The sequence below is a fragment of the Spinacia oleracea genome, chromosome 3 (assembly GCF_020520425.1).
Source record: "Spinacia oleracea cultivar Varoflay chromosome 3, BTI_SOV_V1, whole genome shotgun sequence".
NCBI lineage: Eukaryota > Viridiplantae > Streptophyta > Magnoliopsida > Caryophyllales > Amaranthaceae > Spinacia > Spinacia oleracea.
This window is the reverse complement of record NC_079489.1, coordinates 10,847,612-10,864,961: the sequence shown is the minus strand read 5'-3', so window position 1 is coordinate 10,864,961 and position 17,350 is coordinate 10,847,612. Positions and strand designations below refer to the sequence as shown.

Below are 17,350 nucleotides of genomic sequence, written 5' to 3'. Positions count from 1 at the left end.
TTGTTGGGTAGGTGAATGCAATACGAGCCGAAGATTATCTCCATTGTTTCTTGATTGGCTTGGGCACTCCGTATGAGGCCATTCGAGCCCAATTGTTGGCACAATTACCACTACCGAGCGTGGAAGAAGCGTACTTGAATGTCTGCAATACAGATGACCTCCATGAAGAACACAGTCAGGAGGGACCCTAATATTTCGTGGCATTCAAGGTTGATTCTCGTTCAAGGACCCGCGGCGATGATAACAATGACAAATTTTATAATCATTGTAATTAGGTCGGACACGATGATCATGAGGATGGGTGTTTCCAGTTGATCGGATATCCGGAGTGGAGATCGGGGGATCGCAAGGGTCGCCGTGGTTCTGGCCGGTCTGGTAGTCGTGGAAGTAGAGGAGGCTTTGGTCATGGTTCTAGGAGGCACAACAACTCAGATGGAGGAAGCAATACAAGGACGACATGTAAAGGCCAATAAAATTCAGGCCCATAATGTCACTGCACCCAAATCACAAAATTCAGGCAGCCTTACAGATGGGCTTGTAGGGGTGTCATCAACCCAAGTCCAACATATTCTAGATATTTTATAATCCAACGCAAAACCAAAATTGCAAGATAATTTTAATTCTAATCGTTTTTGGATCGTTGATACGGGAGCGTCCAATCATTGCACATACGACCTTTCGATATTAAAAAATATACGGACAATCCCAAACTGCCTCGCGGGACTTTCGGACGGCAAAGATTCTAACTCTAATCAAAGTGGTACGGTGGAATATATTAAACGACGGATTAATACTTGATATTGTGTTATTTGTGCCTTGTTTAAATTACAATTTAATTTATGTGACGCAATTGAGTGATGAATCGCATTGTTCTGTTCAATTTACTAACAAAATATGTGTTATACATGACTGGTCGACAAGAAAGATGATTGACCTGGGTGAAAGAGCAGAAGGACTTTATTTTTTCCGTGGAATTTCGTCCTTCGAAGTGCATGCAGTCGAGACAGGATGTGTGGTAGAACTATGGCATAAATGAATGAGACATCCGTCGGAGAAAATGAAGCTTCTTCCTCCTGTGAGTAGTGCAGTTAGAAAAAATAATATTTTATGCGACGTATGTCCTTGTGCTAAGTATACCAGAAATAGCTTTCCTATTAGTTAGAATAGAGTCAATAGCATGTTTGACTTAATACATTTAGATTTATGGGGGCCCTATAAGACTTGTTTGTCTTGTGGTGCTCGGTATTTTTTAACTATTGTAGATGATTTTTCTAGAGGAGTATGGATTTATTTGATTCGTGATAAAACTAAAGTTGAAGATATTGTTGCAATGAGTAAGCGTCAGTTTAATCAAGATATTAAAGTAATACAAAGTGATAAAGGTATGAAATTTAATTTTCTGCAAGGTTATTTTTTAAAAAATTGAATTTTCTTTGAGTCAACATGTGTGAGTACCCCTCAACAAAATGGTAGAGTAGAACGGAAACATCAACACCTCTTGAGTGTTTCCCGGGCATTACGGTTTCTTGCGAATTTACCTAAGAAATTTTGGGGTGAATGTGTTTTTATCGGCTTGTTACTTGATTAACCGGATACCTACACCGTTACTTGATAATAAAACACCATACGAAATGTTATTTGGTAAAATTCCGTCATATGAGTTAATCCGAGTATTTGGTTGTCTTTGTTACACTCACAACCAACGTAGTAAAGGGGACAAATTTGAGTCTGGGGGTCGACGATGCATTCTTGTTGGCTATCCATTTGGAAAGAAGGCCGGGGTGGCATTTATTTGATTTAGAAATTCGTGAATTTTTCGTATCTTGTGATGTTTGATTTCATGAAAAACAATTTCCATACACCGAAAATTTGAAGGATGATATTGAGGTATGTACGAATGGGGAACATATCACCATATATGATAGTGATGAAGATGAAGTGATGCGTGGTAATGCAACAAGGAGTTTGCAGCAGCAAAAATTACAGGCATGGGGGCGAGCTTGTGGTTGAGGCACAGACTGTGATGCCTGAGGCGCTGCCTGTAATACACGAGGCGTTGCCTATGATGTCGCGTACAAGTGTGGTGTAATGCGGACAATCATATTCTATCTTTTTATCGATACAACCACATATTAAGCCGTATCAGGATGCGAATGCGACTAAATATGTATCCAGACTATTTCAGGAAGCTTTCTATTTATATAAGTTACTATTTTTTACAAGCACATATTGTACTCTATATATTGCAAACCCCATATATGGAACTATCGAATAATATAATTTTACCATGAGTATATTTATCAAAATTAAACAATCAAACAATTAAAATAAACTTACATTGATGGTGTGACGGTAATTATCTTGTTTTTATATTCGATCAGCGGCTAGGGTTTCCTTTGTTTCTTGTATGCTCAGTCGGGGGTTTGGTGATGATAATGTGTTGTGAATAAACGGGAGAGATAATAGAGAGAATGTTGGTGTGTGTATTATTCCATATAATATTGGGTATATGTAGGTTACAATAGTTAGGATTTTTCTTGGAGAACAAAAATCCTAGAATATTTCGGAGATATTGATAGGTAGAATGGACATCCATATTATATTTCATAAAAACATCATCGTACTTTATCCTATTTAATTATTTTTTATTTTATTTTTTGTTCTACTACGAGGAGTTCCCACCGCCTTCGGCGAGTGGACTAATCTCCCGCGGGAGTTTGCATGGGTACCTCCATGGGCAGCATCCCTTCCAGTTGAGATTTTTTCCATTCCCAAGGCTCGAACCCGAGACCTTGGTTAAGAAGCAAGAGACCCTTAATCACTCATGCCAACCTCAATTGGTTATTTGAGACGAGTTTAGTTGAGTGTGAGGCGAGTCTGAAAATAATGTATAAAAATAGGAAAAGTAGAGTCTTCTATGAGTCTGAATAATAAAAAAAAAATTAGTAAAAAACTAACGTGGCAGAGTTTGAAGATTGAGGATGAGTACGAGGGATAAACTCGCCTTGACACTTGCACTTTGCACAATGCAATACAGAAATAATGATTGATTTTGTCTTTCCTTTATGCACCCCAAAATATGGTAATATAAACGAAGAAATATTTTTATTTATTATTAGAAAAGAAAATCCAGGAAGTGCTTACCAAGAAACACTGACCTAAAATATCCACATCGGATGAAATACAAGCAAATGTTCATGTGTATAACGGAATCAATCATTTTCGTCAATTGTTGCGCGCCACTCGAGGAGTGTTTGGTTTAACATAAAATGAAGGAACTTATCTAATTAATGGAAAACAAAATAACCTTTCATGTTCGACCAAACCAATCGCAATCGAAAATTTGATTCAGAAATTACACTAAGGAGGATCACTATTACAAAAATTAATGAAAATTAACTAAATTAAGTTCTTTTTAATAAGCATTAATGAAAATTAACTAACTTTTTTTTTGCTAACTACCTTGATTTGATGCTCCAAGGATTTGATATGCTTAGCTGCATCGTCAAGGATGGATGCTTGGTCTCTCTGAAAGGTGATAATTAATCAATTGGAAAATGGCTTGATTCAGATGCTAAAAATTAAGTTTGGGAAGGCGTTAGGCCATGTTCTTCTATTCACCTTATTTCCACTTATTTCAAGAAAGATAAGTTCACATAATATAAGTTCAGTAAAAATAAGGGTTGACCAATTATAATTTATAACTAAAATAAGTTTTAATAAGTTCAGATAAGATAAATTGAGGAAAAATAAAGTGAAAATCAGGTGAATAGAATGCACCATGTGAAAATCAGGTGAATAGAACGCACCATGTGAAAATAAGATGAGATAGTTTACCTTACAGCTAGGATGGGGGAGTAGACTCTGTAGAGCTTGTAACTTGTTATTAATTTGCCTCCGTCGGCTTCTTTCTACACTATTTCGTTTCTGTATGCAACAATACACGCAAAATTAAAAAAAAATATTGCGAATAATCACAGAGCCCAAAATATTATTATAAATGGGGGAGTGATTCGAATATGAGACCTATTATATACACATATACAGTATTAACCACTCAGATGAGAGAGATGCTGCCAATCAAGGTACCCATACAAACTCACGCTGGAGATTATTCCACTCGTCCGAAGACGGTGGGAATTCCTGGTAGTAAAACCAAAATAATAAATAAAACGGTTTTAACACTGTACTAAGACTTTATTAGTAAGAAAAATTAATAATTAATTAACTGTACGTGCTCCGATAATAATTGGGTCATTTACCCGTCAAAAATCCAATCGAGTCGAATACTGAAATCATATACGGAATATGATTCAACATTCAGAAAAGAATTGAACCATAAACCTCTAAGATTTAAGATAAGACTCTTATTAAGTGAGTCAGCCCTTACTTGGTTATATGCATAATTGCATATAGTAGTACTCCCTCCGTATTTTAAAAAGAGATACACTTTAACCGATACATAGTTTAGGAGTGTGAGTTAAATTTATTAAAGTAAAATGAAAATGGGGTAATGGATAAATTATTTATTATAATAAAAAAATGATGTGAATTATTTATTATAATAACATAAAGAAAGAAACATTAATAATCCGTTTAAGAAAAGTGTATCCTTTTTAAGATAGGGAAGGAGTATTATTTGAACAAAAACTCAAAACGCAGTTATTAAAGGGTCTTGGGCGGATGTGTTATTTTCTGTCTAGTCCATTCTGAGTCCGCTTCAGTGGACCGATCCAGGTTTTATCTCCACTATTCTAGTATTCTGTATGCATAACTGCATAAGTAACATAGTGGGCCTCAAAGTATCTGGTCTTCATTGGAATGGGATAAAGCACCTTGGATAATAGGCCCAGTAAAAGAGGCCAAATTTTACTGACGGGTCATGCCAAACATATAATTTATATGAGATTTAAATTGCAAACAAATTAGGGGATGTACGTACTTGTTTTAATTTTAGTGATCAGACGCTTTCTTCATGGGAAGGTAAATAACTTTAAGTTAAAATGACGAGTAAAAAAGAAAATTCCACAAAAGAAATTTAAAGAGCTAAGAATATTGCATACTCTCTCACCTTGGACATCTTCCTTGTAGCACCATTATGATGAGATTGATTACCATCTCTAGGTGAACATTTATGTTTAGTATCAATAACTACCTCTTCCCCTTCCCGCGTGTTAGCACGGTCTACTTTTTCCAATAACTCGACTCCCTGCAATGTATTATCAATCCATTAAACAGAATAACGTAAAACTAGAAATTGGTGATCGTTATCAAAATTGAAGACGTATCTAGTTAGCTAACTAAAAAAAACTCTAGCAAACATGAAGACAACGAATTATTGAAACAACACGTATCACAGGTTAGTCAGCTCAGCTACCCAAGTCTTCACTTTAAGAATTTCACAGTTAATGGGGCTCGTCCCACCAACTCCACGTCTCACCCACTTACGTGGTTCTTTATAACTTATATTCATTCTTTATTTTTAAAGGTGCAAGGGAGAAAAAGCACAAAGAGATTGAAACATACCGCATTGCATACCTCATCATGAGGTGAATGGATACTACCAAGTAGATGATCATCAGGACTACAAGGTGATAAGGACGATGCTTGAAATTCGAGCTCCGGGAGAAGTTGGAAAAGATTATCATCAGGCAACCAAAGTAAAGTATTATTGTTTTGATTATTAGCAAAAAGATCGTCTGCAACTGCAAGCTTATCATCTATCCAATTAAGATTTCCAAAAACGTCGTCGTTCTCGACCTCGAAAACATTATTATGTACATTTGTAGGTAAAGTGGGTGCAGAAATGGTGATGGTTGAAGAAAATGGAGCCATAGTAATATTGTTGCTAGCTACCTTAATTAGTTTTCCGAAAGTATGACACGTGCTTACTAATGTTGTGATTTTAAATCGTGTCAACTGACATTTGGTTAACAAACCCATTGTAGTGTATACCGTATTTATATACATACAAATACAAATATTACTCCGTAATAAATAAATTGTTAAATTAGGATATTTCTTTGGACTATGATGAGGTTCCTTGTTGGCCAGGTTCACTTCACCCCCACTAAACCGGGCTTTTTGGACCCATTCAGGTAAGCCCAAAACAATTTTAGTTGGGGAAGCAGACATATGAACTTTTAACATACCCCCACAGCTTCTTCTAACCCAGGCCTTATCTTTAAGGGTATTTCGGAGGAACGAAGACTCAACTTCGCCACTAATTTCTATATATGGGTTATTTTTATCCAGCTTTTTTAAAAACTTTTATAATAAATTATATTTAATGGATAACAATTGTAAAGGGTTACGTTGCAACCTTTATGCATTTTTAATGATTTTGAAATTTTGAAATAATAATTTTATTAAATCAAAAAAATTATCCCAAAAAATAGATAAGTTTTACATTATATTGGATTAATTTTTAAAAAAATGTAATTTAATTCTGATATACAATATTTATGTACGCCATCCTTAAATAAAAATTCAAAAACTTTTGTGTGCCCCCGACCTACGGTATTTTATTGTACATCCAAATATAAAAGTGAACCAGATAAAAGATATGACCTTATTCGAGGACTAAAGTTACCTTACTCTAGGATAAATGTGACCATAACCATTGAAAAACGTGACCCTGACAATAAACAATGAAGTGACCCTAATCAAAAGTGATATGCTTGTACAAGTTATAACTATGACCAATACAACACCACAAATGAAAATATACATCAATACACAAATGTAATATACTACAGGTAGTAAGTTACGTGGAGCTTCACCCCACACCATGTACAATATTGTACATTGCTCTACCATTTGAGTTAATAGCCTTGAAAATAAGGTAACTTATAACATCAATAAGGGTAACTAAAAGAACATAACAGGTGCGGATAACATTCCTCTTTTAGGCCGTCATACAATATATTATCGTAGATCGGTCTTTCTGAAAAGTTTGTGATAAAAATTTGTGTTTTGTCTATGGATATGGATATAATCCTCCCATTTTATCTTAACTTATCTGAACAGAACAAGTCATCGAGTTATTAAAATATAAAGACAAATGCTTGAAATTGAATGGAAATATGTATACTTCCCAGTTCCCATGATATGAATAAATTAATGCTTCCTTCGTCTTGTTTTACTTGCTTCATTGGACTATTTTTATAAAGTTTATTAGATTAAATGAAGCAAGTAAAACGAGACTTGGAGCTAGAGTTTGACACTTATCGAGTCCTATCAAATTTATAAAATAATGTGCATACACGGCTCTTGAGTCGTGCCTCTAGTGTCGTGTCTGGGTGCTGGCCCGGCTAATCGGCCATGTCCAATTACTTGGAGCATAAGTAAGGAATCTAAAAGATACAAACGAATGTCATGAGTCTCGTCAGTAATGACGATATAATTCCGTATAATAAAGCCAAATGTCAATGTAACTGAAAATCGCTAAATCTGTAAAATTAATTACTTGCCTTTTGCAATAGCAAATAACAAAGGTGCCAGTGTCTAGCTCTTCGACCAAAAATAAAAAAAGAAAATAAGACATTAAAATTGAAATAATGATATTTTAATAATACGTGGCAATAATAAAACACGTATGTCAAATTAATACGGAGTAATATCCATGTTTTTGGAAAAAAAGAGGTAATGTTGTGAGCCAAATTACCAATAGATCCTATACGAGTATACGTCATGAATTAAGGTTTGCGAACAAGTATAAATAAGTATTACTTTTATACTCCCTTCGTATTTATTTAAGAGATACACTTGGTCGGACACGGGTATTAAGAAAAAGAATTGAATGAAATTAAGTAATAAAACAAGTGGAGTTGGGTAGATATTTTAATAAGTAAAACAAGTGGAGACCATGTCATTTTAAGGGATGGGGGCTGGGAGTGGGGTGTAGATAGATTATTTAATTAGATGGTGGAGTTGATAAGTTACTAAAAATAACAAGTGTATCTTTTAAATAAATACGACTGGAAAAAGCAAGTGTATCTCTTAAATAAATACAGAGGTTTTATTACATTAAACCCTCCTATATAAGTTTCCTCCTCAAATAATTGATTCAAATAAATATTGATATCCCCTCCAAATCTCCAAAAACTATGTATAGATTGATATTGCCAATTTTGCCCCTATCTTATACTGTGGATTTTATTGCACTCGGGACATCCCAGTCTATGTTCATAAATCATAAGCATTTCAAAAAATCGGATGTAGCGCTAATTTATTGAATCACATATTCACGCCAGGTTTGTAACTCTTCTATTCCCCTATTTAACTCTCACCTTCCACCTATCTCATTCTTACCCTGACACGAAACATATGAATAAAGACTTGCATTTCTTAAGCAGTTGTAAATTGTAATGACAACAAAGTGACTAAGTGAAAAAATTAAGCTCAAACTTCTTCGTAGTAACAGAAAAAGGAAACTTCACCATTTTATTAGATTTTCTCTACATCACACATTTATAACCATGTGTTTAAAAACCTTGATTTGTTTAAAAAACAGTGAAGTTGACGTTGTGTTAAAAATAAAGATAAAGTTAATTATATTTTACAAAGTTACAATGTTGATGATTTCAAACATTTGGATATAACGTATGAATTAAAAAAACACAAGATATAAGGACTTATAATTTGTAATAACTTTTTTGAGAATAGGGATCATTTATTTTAGGATACACAAGATTATCAACTTCGTCTCCTCTCTGTTTAAAAATTTTTTTTTTCTTTTTTCGTACATAGGGTCTTATCTTATTTTTAAAAAAAAATCAATGAGAGGTAGATACGGAACATCTATATTGGTGTTCTTATTTGTTAACCAGTTTCCTTTGTTTACAATTCACACGTGGCTATCGGTTCCTTTGAGCACCAAACAATTCGACAAAGTGACAATAAATTTCGTGGCAGATTAGCAGTAGTCCTTCTACCTCCTGATTGTGAATGGTGAATTGTGAATTGTGAATTTGTGATGTTCGGATATTCCGTTGATATACTTGTGAGTTTTTTAAAAAACTTATAAGTTGCTACTAGGATCTATTTTCCACGTGGACGTTTTGATGTGAATACGTGGCGAACTGTCATCATTTACTACTTGTGTGGAAACCAATATGTGCTTGTGGTATTTCATCACTAACCTTATGGAATTCTCATGAACTATTTAGTGAATTTTCGTGCCTTGTTACGGATAGGGGTGTAAAAGAGCCGAGTTTTATCCTGTTCATGTTCATGTTTATTTAACTTATGCGGGCTCAGACTAGTTTTTAACAGAGTTCAAAAATATGTTCTTCGTTTAAAAGATTTTGTGTTCGCGAACGGCTCATTTATTAATCGAGCCGAGTTTATAAACGAGTTTTAGTGTATAACCAATTGAAAATCTAACAAATTATAATCATATCTAATAATAAAGATTAAAGTACATTACTTTATTTGATAAACAAACTAATAATTTAGAAAGAGTCAAAGAGCACTAATTTAGCAATTAAAATTTTATTTCAAAATATTTTTATTCTATTATAGATTTCAAAAGTCAAAAACATGATTTTTATTTATATTTGAAAAACGTATATATGGTGAAATATGATACATAACATAACCAGACGAACTTGTTCACGAACATAAATGAACGAGTTGTTCATGAACTTAAATGAACGAGCATACCTATGTTTATTTTCAAGCTCGTTTATTAAGCGAGCTTCAAAAGTTGTTCAAGCTCGGCTCGTTTAATAAATGAACGAACATGAACGAGCTTTAAACGAGCCCGACCCCGAGTAGTTTATTGACCGGCTCGGCTCATATGCACCCCTAGTTCAGGAGTATTTAGTTAGGCTTTGTTCTCTTAGTCTAGTCTAATATAATCTGGTCTGAATTTTAGTTTTTGGTCTGTTATTTCTGTGCTGGCATAGTCTGAATTTTTCTGGTCTGATATTTCTTTGTCTAGTCTGATCTAATATGATATTTTCTAGTATAATCTGGTCTGATCTGAAATTTTCTATATGGTCTAGTTTAGTTTGATTTAACAAAAATACTCCCTCTGTATTTTAAATAGGAGTCCCATATGGTCGGGCATGATATTAAAGAGGAAAAGTTGAATGAAATAAAATAATAAAGCAAGTCGGGTTGAGGTAAATATTTTAATCAATTAAAAGAAGTGGAGACCATTAAATTTTTTAGGAGTGGGAGGTGGGGGGTTGGAGAGTTTCAGAAATTAATTGTTTTTTTTACGGGAAATTAATTGTTTAATGTGAGCGATTTCCATCAATATTACATAAAGATCCAATAATTCCCAAAATACGTTACTTTCTAAGTTAATTCCCACCATACCGTCCACGTCAGCAAAAAAAAAGCCGATCTATTTTTTTAATAAAATTTACAGTAAACCGCTATCTCAAACAACGATTTAAAGGGAAACCGCTACCTGAAATAGCGGTTTATGTATTTAATGAACCGCTACTTCAGATAGCGGTTGAAATAACACACCAAAATCAAGTCAGGGGTTAGAGCGTTCTTATTGATTTCAAAATAACAAAAAGACACATCTCCCTTCCCCCGTTGCTGGGAACAACGCTGCCCCCCACCCTGCCTCTCAATCGCCGGCCGTCAAATCCTGGACTGCTTGACCAGTCACCCACCGACGCTACTCGTCTGCCGCATAACCACCTGTTGCGGTGGCTGCAACCAGGCAAATCCCTAATTCTTTTTAAAATTTCATTATGTAATTAATTGTTAATTGAATGAAAAATTGATACAACTATTAGGTTTTCGTTTGTTTGATGTTATTTTGAAGATTATATTTGTTTTGTTTGATGCTGTTATTATCAGATTACAAAAATCACATTTTTCTTTTTTTACTGTAAAACAAAACCGCCATCTGAGATGGTGGTTTGCTTTAAAATAAAACCGCCATCTGAGATGGCGGTTTGCTTTAAAATAAAACCGCCATCTCAAATGGCGATTCAATACTGAACCGGAAAAAAAAAAAAAAAAAAAATCTCCCTTGCTGACGTGGACGGTATGGTGGGAATTAACTTAGAAAATAACGTATTTTGGAAATTATTGGATCTTTATGCAATATTGAAGGAAATCGCTCGTTTAATGTGGTAGTGGATCATATATTAATTAAATATATTATTTAATTAGAATGCGGGGTGGAAAAGTTAATAAAAGTGGAAATGTAACTCCTAATAAAATACAACTGGAAATAGTAAGTGTGACTCCTAATAAAATACAAAAGGAGAGTAAAACTACAAAATAAGAATATTGAGTTCTCTTCACCTTACTCTTATAATCTTATTGCTTACTTCTTAAAATCAGGTCAGGTAAGAAATTCAGAAAGAAAAAACACAAAGACAATCAAACCATACTAGACGTCTGGACCAGAAAAATAAAAAAATACTCACAAAAGACATCCATACAAAATCATGAAGAATCAAACCATATCATGTGAAGAGAACGGACTCGGGTGTCCCAATTTTGAGAGTTTGAGACCCAGCTAGTACCTTGTCATCCAAGGTATTTCAAAGTTTTTTTGGCTTTTCAAGATAAAATGGACCATTATATTAAATCAAAAGCAAATCACACTTATTAGTTAACTACTTCATATCCAACATCAAAACTTTGCTAAAACCAAGTTTAATAAGCCGAATAGAATGCAGCCTTATTAGTATATCCACTTTTCAAGGCAATTGTAAAAAGACTTGAATAGCATGTAGCTGAAAGTCTGAAATGCTGGAGACAGTGAACTTACAGCCTTTATAATCAGGGAGAAGCCAAAAGCAAGAGGTTTGCCCATCCTCTCAAAATAAACAAGAAGTTGCCCATGTCCAAGCTTCAAACTCGAAACTAACAAGAACACAGAGGTCACATCATCTCATTTATCAAGATTAAGCAATTCAACTGATAAAACAACACTCAAAAAGCTGCATAAAAACACACAATAATTAACAAAAATACATAAAATTTAGTATACATGATAGAGCAAGGTGCTCTATAGCTTGCAACGATTATCATATCTATGACAAATGCCTCCACATTGCTGGACGATCTCTTGATATCAGCAGAATCTGGGACGAGAGGTAATCAAAAGAAGGCGAATACAAGTCATCCGGACCAATAACTTCCTTAGTATTCTGCGGATTACTACTGTCACTAACAAATGAAGGCAAACCATCATCTTTTGAAGCATCAAACACAAACAGCCCAAGTCCACAAACAGCCATAACCATGTTAGCGTTTCCCCAAACTTGGGTCAGCGCTTTGTGGTGGGAATGAGCAGTGGATTCAGGTAATGTATAAGTGTTGACTATCTTCTGTTTCCGTATAGAGAATTGTAGTATCTGTGATTGCACCTGTTTCTTTACTGCTGAAACAACACTACTGCAGCCAAGATATACAGAATCCCCTCGAGAAGATACTGATTGAACAGTTACACCAATCTTAGGTATCTTAAGACCGATACCAGATGGCTGACGGAAGTCAAGGACGTTAATGGAATCAGCAGTGCAGAACACCCCGTCATTTCCTTCTGTTTCTGAAGAACTTGCCCTGCACATCAGATAGTGACCAAAATTAATCAAAAGAAAACTACCATATGCTCTTATTTGATGATTATTTCCATATATGGTTTTGGTTATCCCATCATACTATCTTAGCCCTAGTCTGAGCTAAGATTTCCGCATCACCTTTTTATTTATTTTCAATTTTCCGGATTCTTGTCGAGACCCTTTCAGACTTAGTTAAAATTTTCACCATACCGCTCATACTCATTCAAGACTCTCAAACTTGTGATAATAATAAAATAATAATTAAGATAGAATTTACTGTATAAACGTCTTACGTAGAGTCTTGATATTCCAAGGCGCTTGCTCAGACTTTTGTCATACTCTCCCACTTAAATGGGAGGTCTTAGGTTAATACTCATAAGACTATTGCTCAGACTAGCCGTAATCTTGCTCTAAAAGAACTCTACCAAATTTGCATTAATTGTTTATTGCATTGCTAGGATGAGTTTATCACAATTCATGATGATTGCTGCAATAAAATCCAATAATTTGACAACTTTAACATGAGGATAAATTGAACAGTAAGGCATAGTTATTAATCTGACAAGTTTCAAAGCAGCAAGCTATTATCATCAAGCATTACCAGACAGGAAATGATATTAAAAACACATTTATGAATCCGATATCATAGATAAATCTGAGAAAGAAACTAACCTTTGGCGGACTCCTCCACCCAATTCAGCATCAGTATTATTTACATGAAGAGCTGAAATCCTGCGCCCGGAGGTAGAGACAGATAACAATGCTCGAGGATTCAATGAGCTCACATCCCACAGAGAAATAGCTTCTGCTTCTGCTATAACAGCTTTTCCTCTGTTTCTCCACTGCAACGGGCTAGAATAATCCATTGGAAGTACAGGCTTCTGAACATCCCAGCTCATAATTTGCTCACCATCACGGATGTCAAACACTTTAACAGCTCTCTGACAACTTGCAGTTGAAATAATTAAAGGTCCACAAGGTCTATACCACCATTGTTGGTTTTCAGAGGACATAATATTAGATAGAGCATTCCTTCTGTACATAATATTATCAGCTAACCGCCCAAGAGCTACTCTTGGACTGGTTGTGTTATCTTCAATGTGGAAAGCTTGCACATCTTTGGAGTAGAAATCCCATGAACAGAACCCTGAATCCATGGTGTTTCCAGCAGAAGCAGCTACCACATACTTTCCAGAGCAACCGTCTGCACCAGGGGCACGGATTATCCAACAATCCCTCCATATGTTTTCTGATATTCCTGCTGGTGGCCTGTATTCAGCTTTCTCCTGGAAAATTATGGAAATACTGCATCTCATATATTGTTCAATTTTTTCATAATTACGCAATTCATGAGCTTAAGTTCTTGATCTATGTCAAGTTGCAAATAGAAAGTAAGCAAAGATAAATAGTATGTAGTACAGTATCAGTTTCCATCAAATATGTCATTATTCAATTGACAGCAGATTCCTATAAAACTAACAAGAAAGAACATGAAATGGAAATGAAATGCTAATGTAACTAACAACTTTCGTATTGAAAATTGGAAATGCCTATCATTAGAATTCATAAAATAGCATACCTCATTGTTAGCAATGTCATAGAAAGAACATGAACCATCATCGTGAGCTAGAAGAACTGATTCTCCCTCTGCGACGAACCATCCCCCAGTAGAAGTCTTGCGCCCTATTTCTATCAACTGAGAAATAGAATCATCATCCATCTCCTCATCAACAACCATTTCTGGCTTATTCTCTTGATCCTCAATTTCATCAAGTTTCTCATCGGCTTCCAAATCCGGTTCAGCTTCGCTTTTTCCACTAAATACCTCTGAACTGCGTCGCGCTGTAGAGGTTTCAGCATCATCTGCTTCTTGTACCTTATTAGAATCCAAAGTGACTTCTACATCTTTTACACCAACCTTAGACTGTGTCTTAGACAGGGAAGCAAGGAACGCCATTGCTATTGGGTCCTCATCAACAGGACTCCCTGAATCCTCTTTGGAATTAGATCCACCATTGGGTTCTAAAACATACGTTCCATCACTTTGAGAGCCAGAATCGGACACTAGTGTAGTCCGATTCTTCAACAATTTGTGATGAGGGAAAAGCCTTGCTTCTAGCTCTTCACAACTGTAACCTTTAGCAGATACTTTCATAGAATCAGCTGTTGCGTTCTGATCAATTTCAGTGTTCTTGGAATAACCCGAATTGCTAGAGCAATCCATAGATACATGCTCTTTAGAATCAGCCATCACATTGCCCATGGCTTTCTCAATACCCGAAATCTTCTCCTGAATATCCGAAAGTATCATCTTAGATGCATCAGTGTTATTCATATCAAGCATCTCTTTCGTCTTCTTAATATCAGTAGCTATTCTCTTCACTTTCCCTTCCAAATATGCAAGCTTTTCGTGCAATTTACTGGCGTGCTTGTTAGCGACACGCCCACTCGTCCCCTCTTCACTCACTCCCTTCTCTCTGCTAACATCCGAACCCGAGATTCTCACACTCAACCCTTTAAAGCTCCCGTCTAAACCACTCTTCTCCATATTAGAACCTCCACTAGTCTTCAAATCGACACTTTGATTCACATTTTTCGCTTCGCGAGCACTGAAGCTTCCATTTTTAACACTCTCATTAACACACCCATCACTTAAATTATTAACATTTAACTTTACAGAATGCACACAAGATAAATTATCATCCTTTCTACTAACACTAACTTTTCCAGCACTGGGATATTCTCTCCCATCAACAGAAACCCTACTTCCACTAACTTTCTGATTTAAATCCCTAAACCCCTTTTTATCCAAAACCCTAAACCCATTCACCCCCTTCACACTTGACACCTCACTAGCTACTCTAGTTTTCCGCATATCGGACAAAATTCGAGTGAAATCAGAAGGGTTAGAGCAAGGGTTAGGGCTAGGACTCCTCCTACCTCGAGATCGAGACCGTGGTTCAGCATCGGAAACTCGGGGCATCGACCGAATCACCGGCTTCTGAGTTGCGCCAGTAACCCTAGAAACTGAAGCAGATCTAGGTTTAGGGTTTTCCTTCCCGATTGTTTTCCTTCCGCTGGTAACTGAAGAGGATCTTTCAGAACTTGGGGTTAGGGTTTTGGTGGGTATTGAAGGTGCGATCTTGCCAACAGATCCTCCCCGTTCTTTGATCCGCCGAATCGATGTTGTCGTCGACATTTTGAATTTTGAATTTAGGGTTTATAATTTGGTTTATTGGGGCAGTTTGATTTTGAAGGAGGGAGAGATTCGAAGAGAGAGAAAAATGTGGGGAAAAGGGTGAAATGAGAGGAGAGCGGGAAGTCGGGTTTTTGGTTTTTAGTTTTTGAAGTTTGAATTTGGTTTCAAAAAAATAAGTCGCGGTTTCTTGTTTTGTTTTCTTTTGGTTTTTGGTTTCGTGTAAATTGGTGGTGGTTGTTGCCTTGTTTAGGGACCGTTTTTATTGTTCGAAGGCCCACGAGCGACGAGCTTGTACGTGATTTGTCTATCTTGTGAAAAAACAAAAGGAAATTAAGTGGGAAATATGGGTAGGGTCGTGGGGGTTAAAAATGGAGCGGTTGTGAAAAATTAGAGTTTGTCACGCACCGTTGAAGTTGTCGAAAAGGAATGGTTGCTTCACTCGCACCTGAGATATAAGGAGTATAAAACTTATACGATTAAATGAACTCAATATAAATGGATGAATATGCAATTCGTGGACTATGGACCGTGGTGCATATAGAGCATGGTGCACCAAAAAAACATATGTGCATAAAGCAAAAGAACATGACACTACGGTAAAAGAACATGCGATATAATATTTCAATTTTTTGTTATAAAAATAATATATTATTTTACTATTTATTAAAAACCTAAATAAAAAAATACTCATGTTCTTTTCTCGTAACCAGATGTTCTTTCAATTATATACTAGTGTTCTTAAGGTGCACCATGCTCTATGTGCACTATGGTCCACCTTCTAAATTGCCATGGATATGGGGTGATAATTGTGTCAGATTTGGTTGACAACCCAACTCTATTCGTCACACATTCATCCACCATTTTAGTTATATTTTTTTTTATCAAAGTTGCAAATCCGAGTTTATGGAACTTTGCTTGTGTAATTGTCACTTTTAAATCCACTTGCCATAGTTCACCATTTTTTAGTGACCTAGCGAGATGTCATCCATATTTACACGATCTCTCAATCGTTGCTTTGGGGAAGCGAATCAAGCGGCATATTTCATGACCCATCTAAGTTATATTCGTTCACTTAATATAATGATGTTCTTTCCCTCACCATCCAACGTTCTGAGGTAGGTTTTTTTCCATTTTAAGGAATTAGCCTAGTTTCTTCAAGTACATACAAAAAATAAAAATAAAACAAATACAATCACTCAAATGATTAATATTTCTCACCATGTGACATAGATTTTGTCCTACTATGCCTTATTACTCTCTATCTGGGCGGGAGTTTATTCTTCCTACTACTAAAGAGAAATCCTCATAATTTTTGTATTTTAACATTAAGGTAAATAACTTTTTTCCAAAATTTCTTCCATGTACTTAAATGTCATAATTAACTGTATCATTTTACTCTATAATGATATGAAATTGCATATATAGCTAAGTGAATTAATATTAAACAACATAAAAATACAATATGGGTAACCTTTGTATATAAATGACAATAGTTACGAGAATTTAACCAAATTTTCAAATGTGGTTCGATATGAGCCTTTAGAATCTACAATAAAAGGTGATAAAATCAAAGGGAGTAGAATCTACAATAAAAGGTGATAAG

The 17,350-nt window shown here is 35.4% G+C and overlaps 2 protein-coding genes across 2 annotated transcripts; both read right to left on the bottom strand.

Annotated features, from left to right (window-relative positions):
- Positions 1-476: 476 nt before the first annotated feature.
- On the bottom strand, positions 477-5,835 carry LOC130469468 (uncharacterized). The gene is made up of 4 exons (XM_056838803.1): positions 5,527-5,835; positions 5,072-5,209; positions 3,810-3,927; positions 477-493 (listed from the first exon to the last, which is right to left on the bottom strand). Exons 1-4 carry the CDS (start codon positions 5,833-5,835, stop codon positions 477-479), a joined length of 582 nt encoding a protein of 193 aa, XP_056694781.1.
- A 6,013-nt stretch (positions 5,836-11,848) lies between these two features.
- Positions 11,849-15,936, bottom strand: LOC110787361 (KIN14B-interacting protein At4g14310). The gene is made up of 3 exons (XM_021991972.2): positions 14,128-15,936; positions 13,221-13,834; positions 11,849-12,549 (listed from the first exon to the last, which is right to left on the bottom strand). The coding sequence occupies exons 1-3, from the start codon at positions 15,745-15,747 to the stop codon at positions 12,018-12,020; spliced, it is 2,766 nt and encodes a 921-aa protein (XP_021847664.1). The 5' UTR covers positions 15,748-15,936; the 3' UTR covers positions 11,849-12,017.
- Between the last annotated feature and the right edge of the window lie 1,414 nt (positions 15,937-17,350).

Bases quoted from the DNA above. Each gene is read 5' to 3' on its own strand.
- LOC130469468 (XM_056838803.1), bottom strand. From the start codon at position 5,835: ATGGCTCCATTTTCTTCAACCATCACCATTTCTGCACCCACTTTACCT. The intron at 5,210-5,526 runs GTATGTTTCAAT...AATACATTGCAG, and splicing joins ATGATGAGGTATGCAATGCG to GGAGTCGAGTTATTGGAAAA. The intron at 3,928-5,071 runs GTGAGAGAGTAT...TGTTGCATACAG, and splicing joins CTACAAGGAAGATGTCCAAG to AAACGAAATAGTGTAGAAAG.
- LOC110787361 (XM_021991972.2), bottom strand. From the start codon at position 15,747: ATGTCGACGACAACATCGATTCGGCGGATCAAAGAACGGGGAGGATCT. The intron at 13,835-14,127 runs GTATGCTATTTT...ATAATTTTCCAG, and splicing joins ATGACATTGCTAACAATGAG to GAGAAAGCTGAATACAGGCC. The intron at 12,550-13,220 runs GTTAGTTTCTTT...TCTGATGTGCAG, and splicing joins GGTGGAGGAGTCCGCCAAAG to GGCAAGTTCTTCAGAAACAG.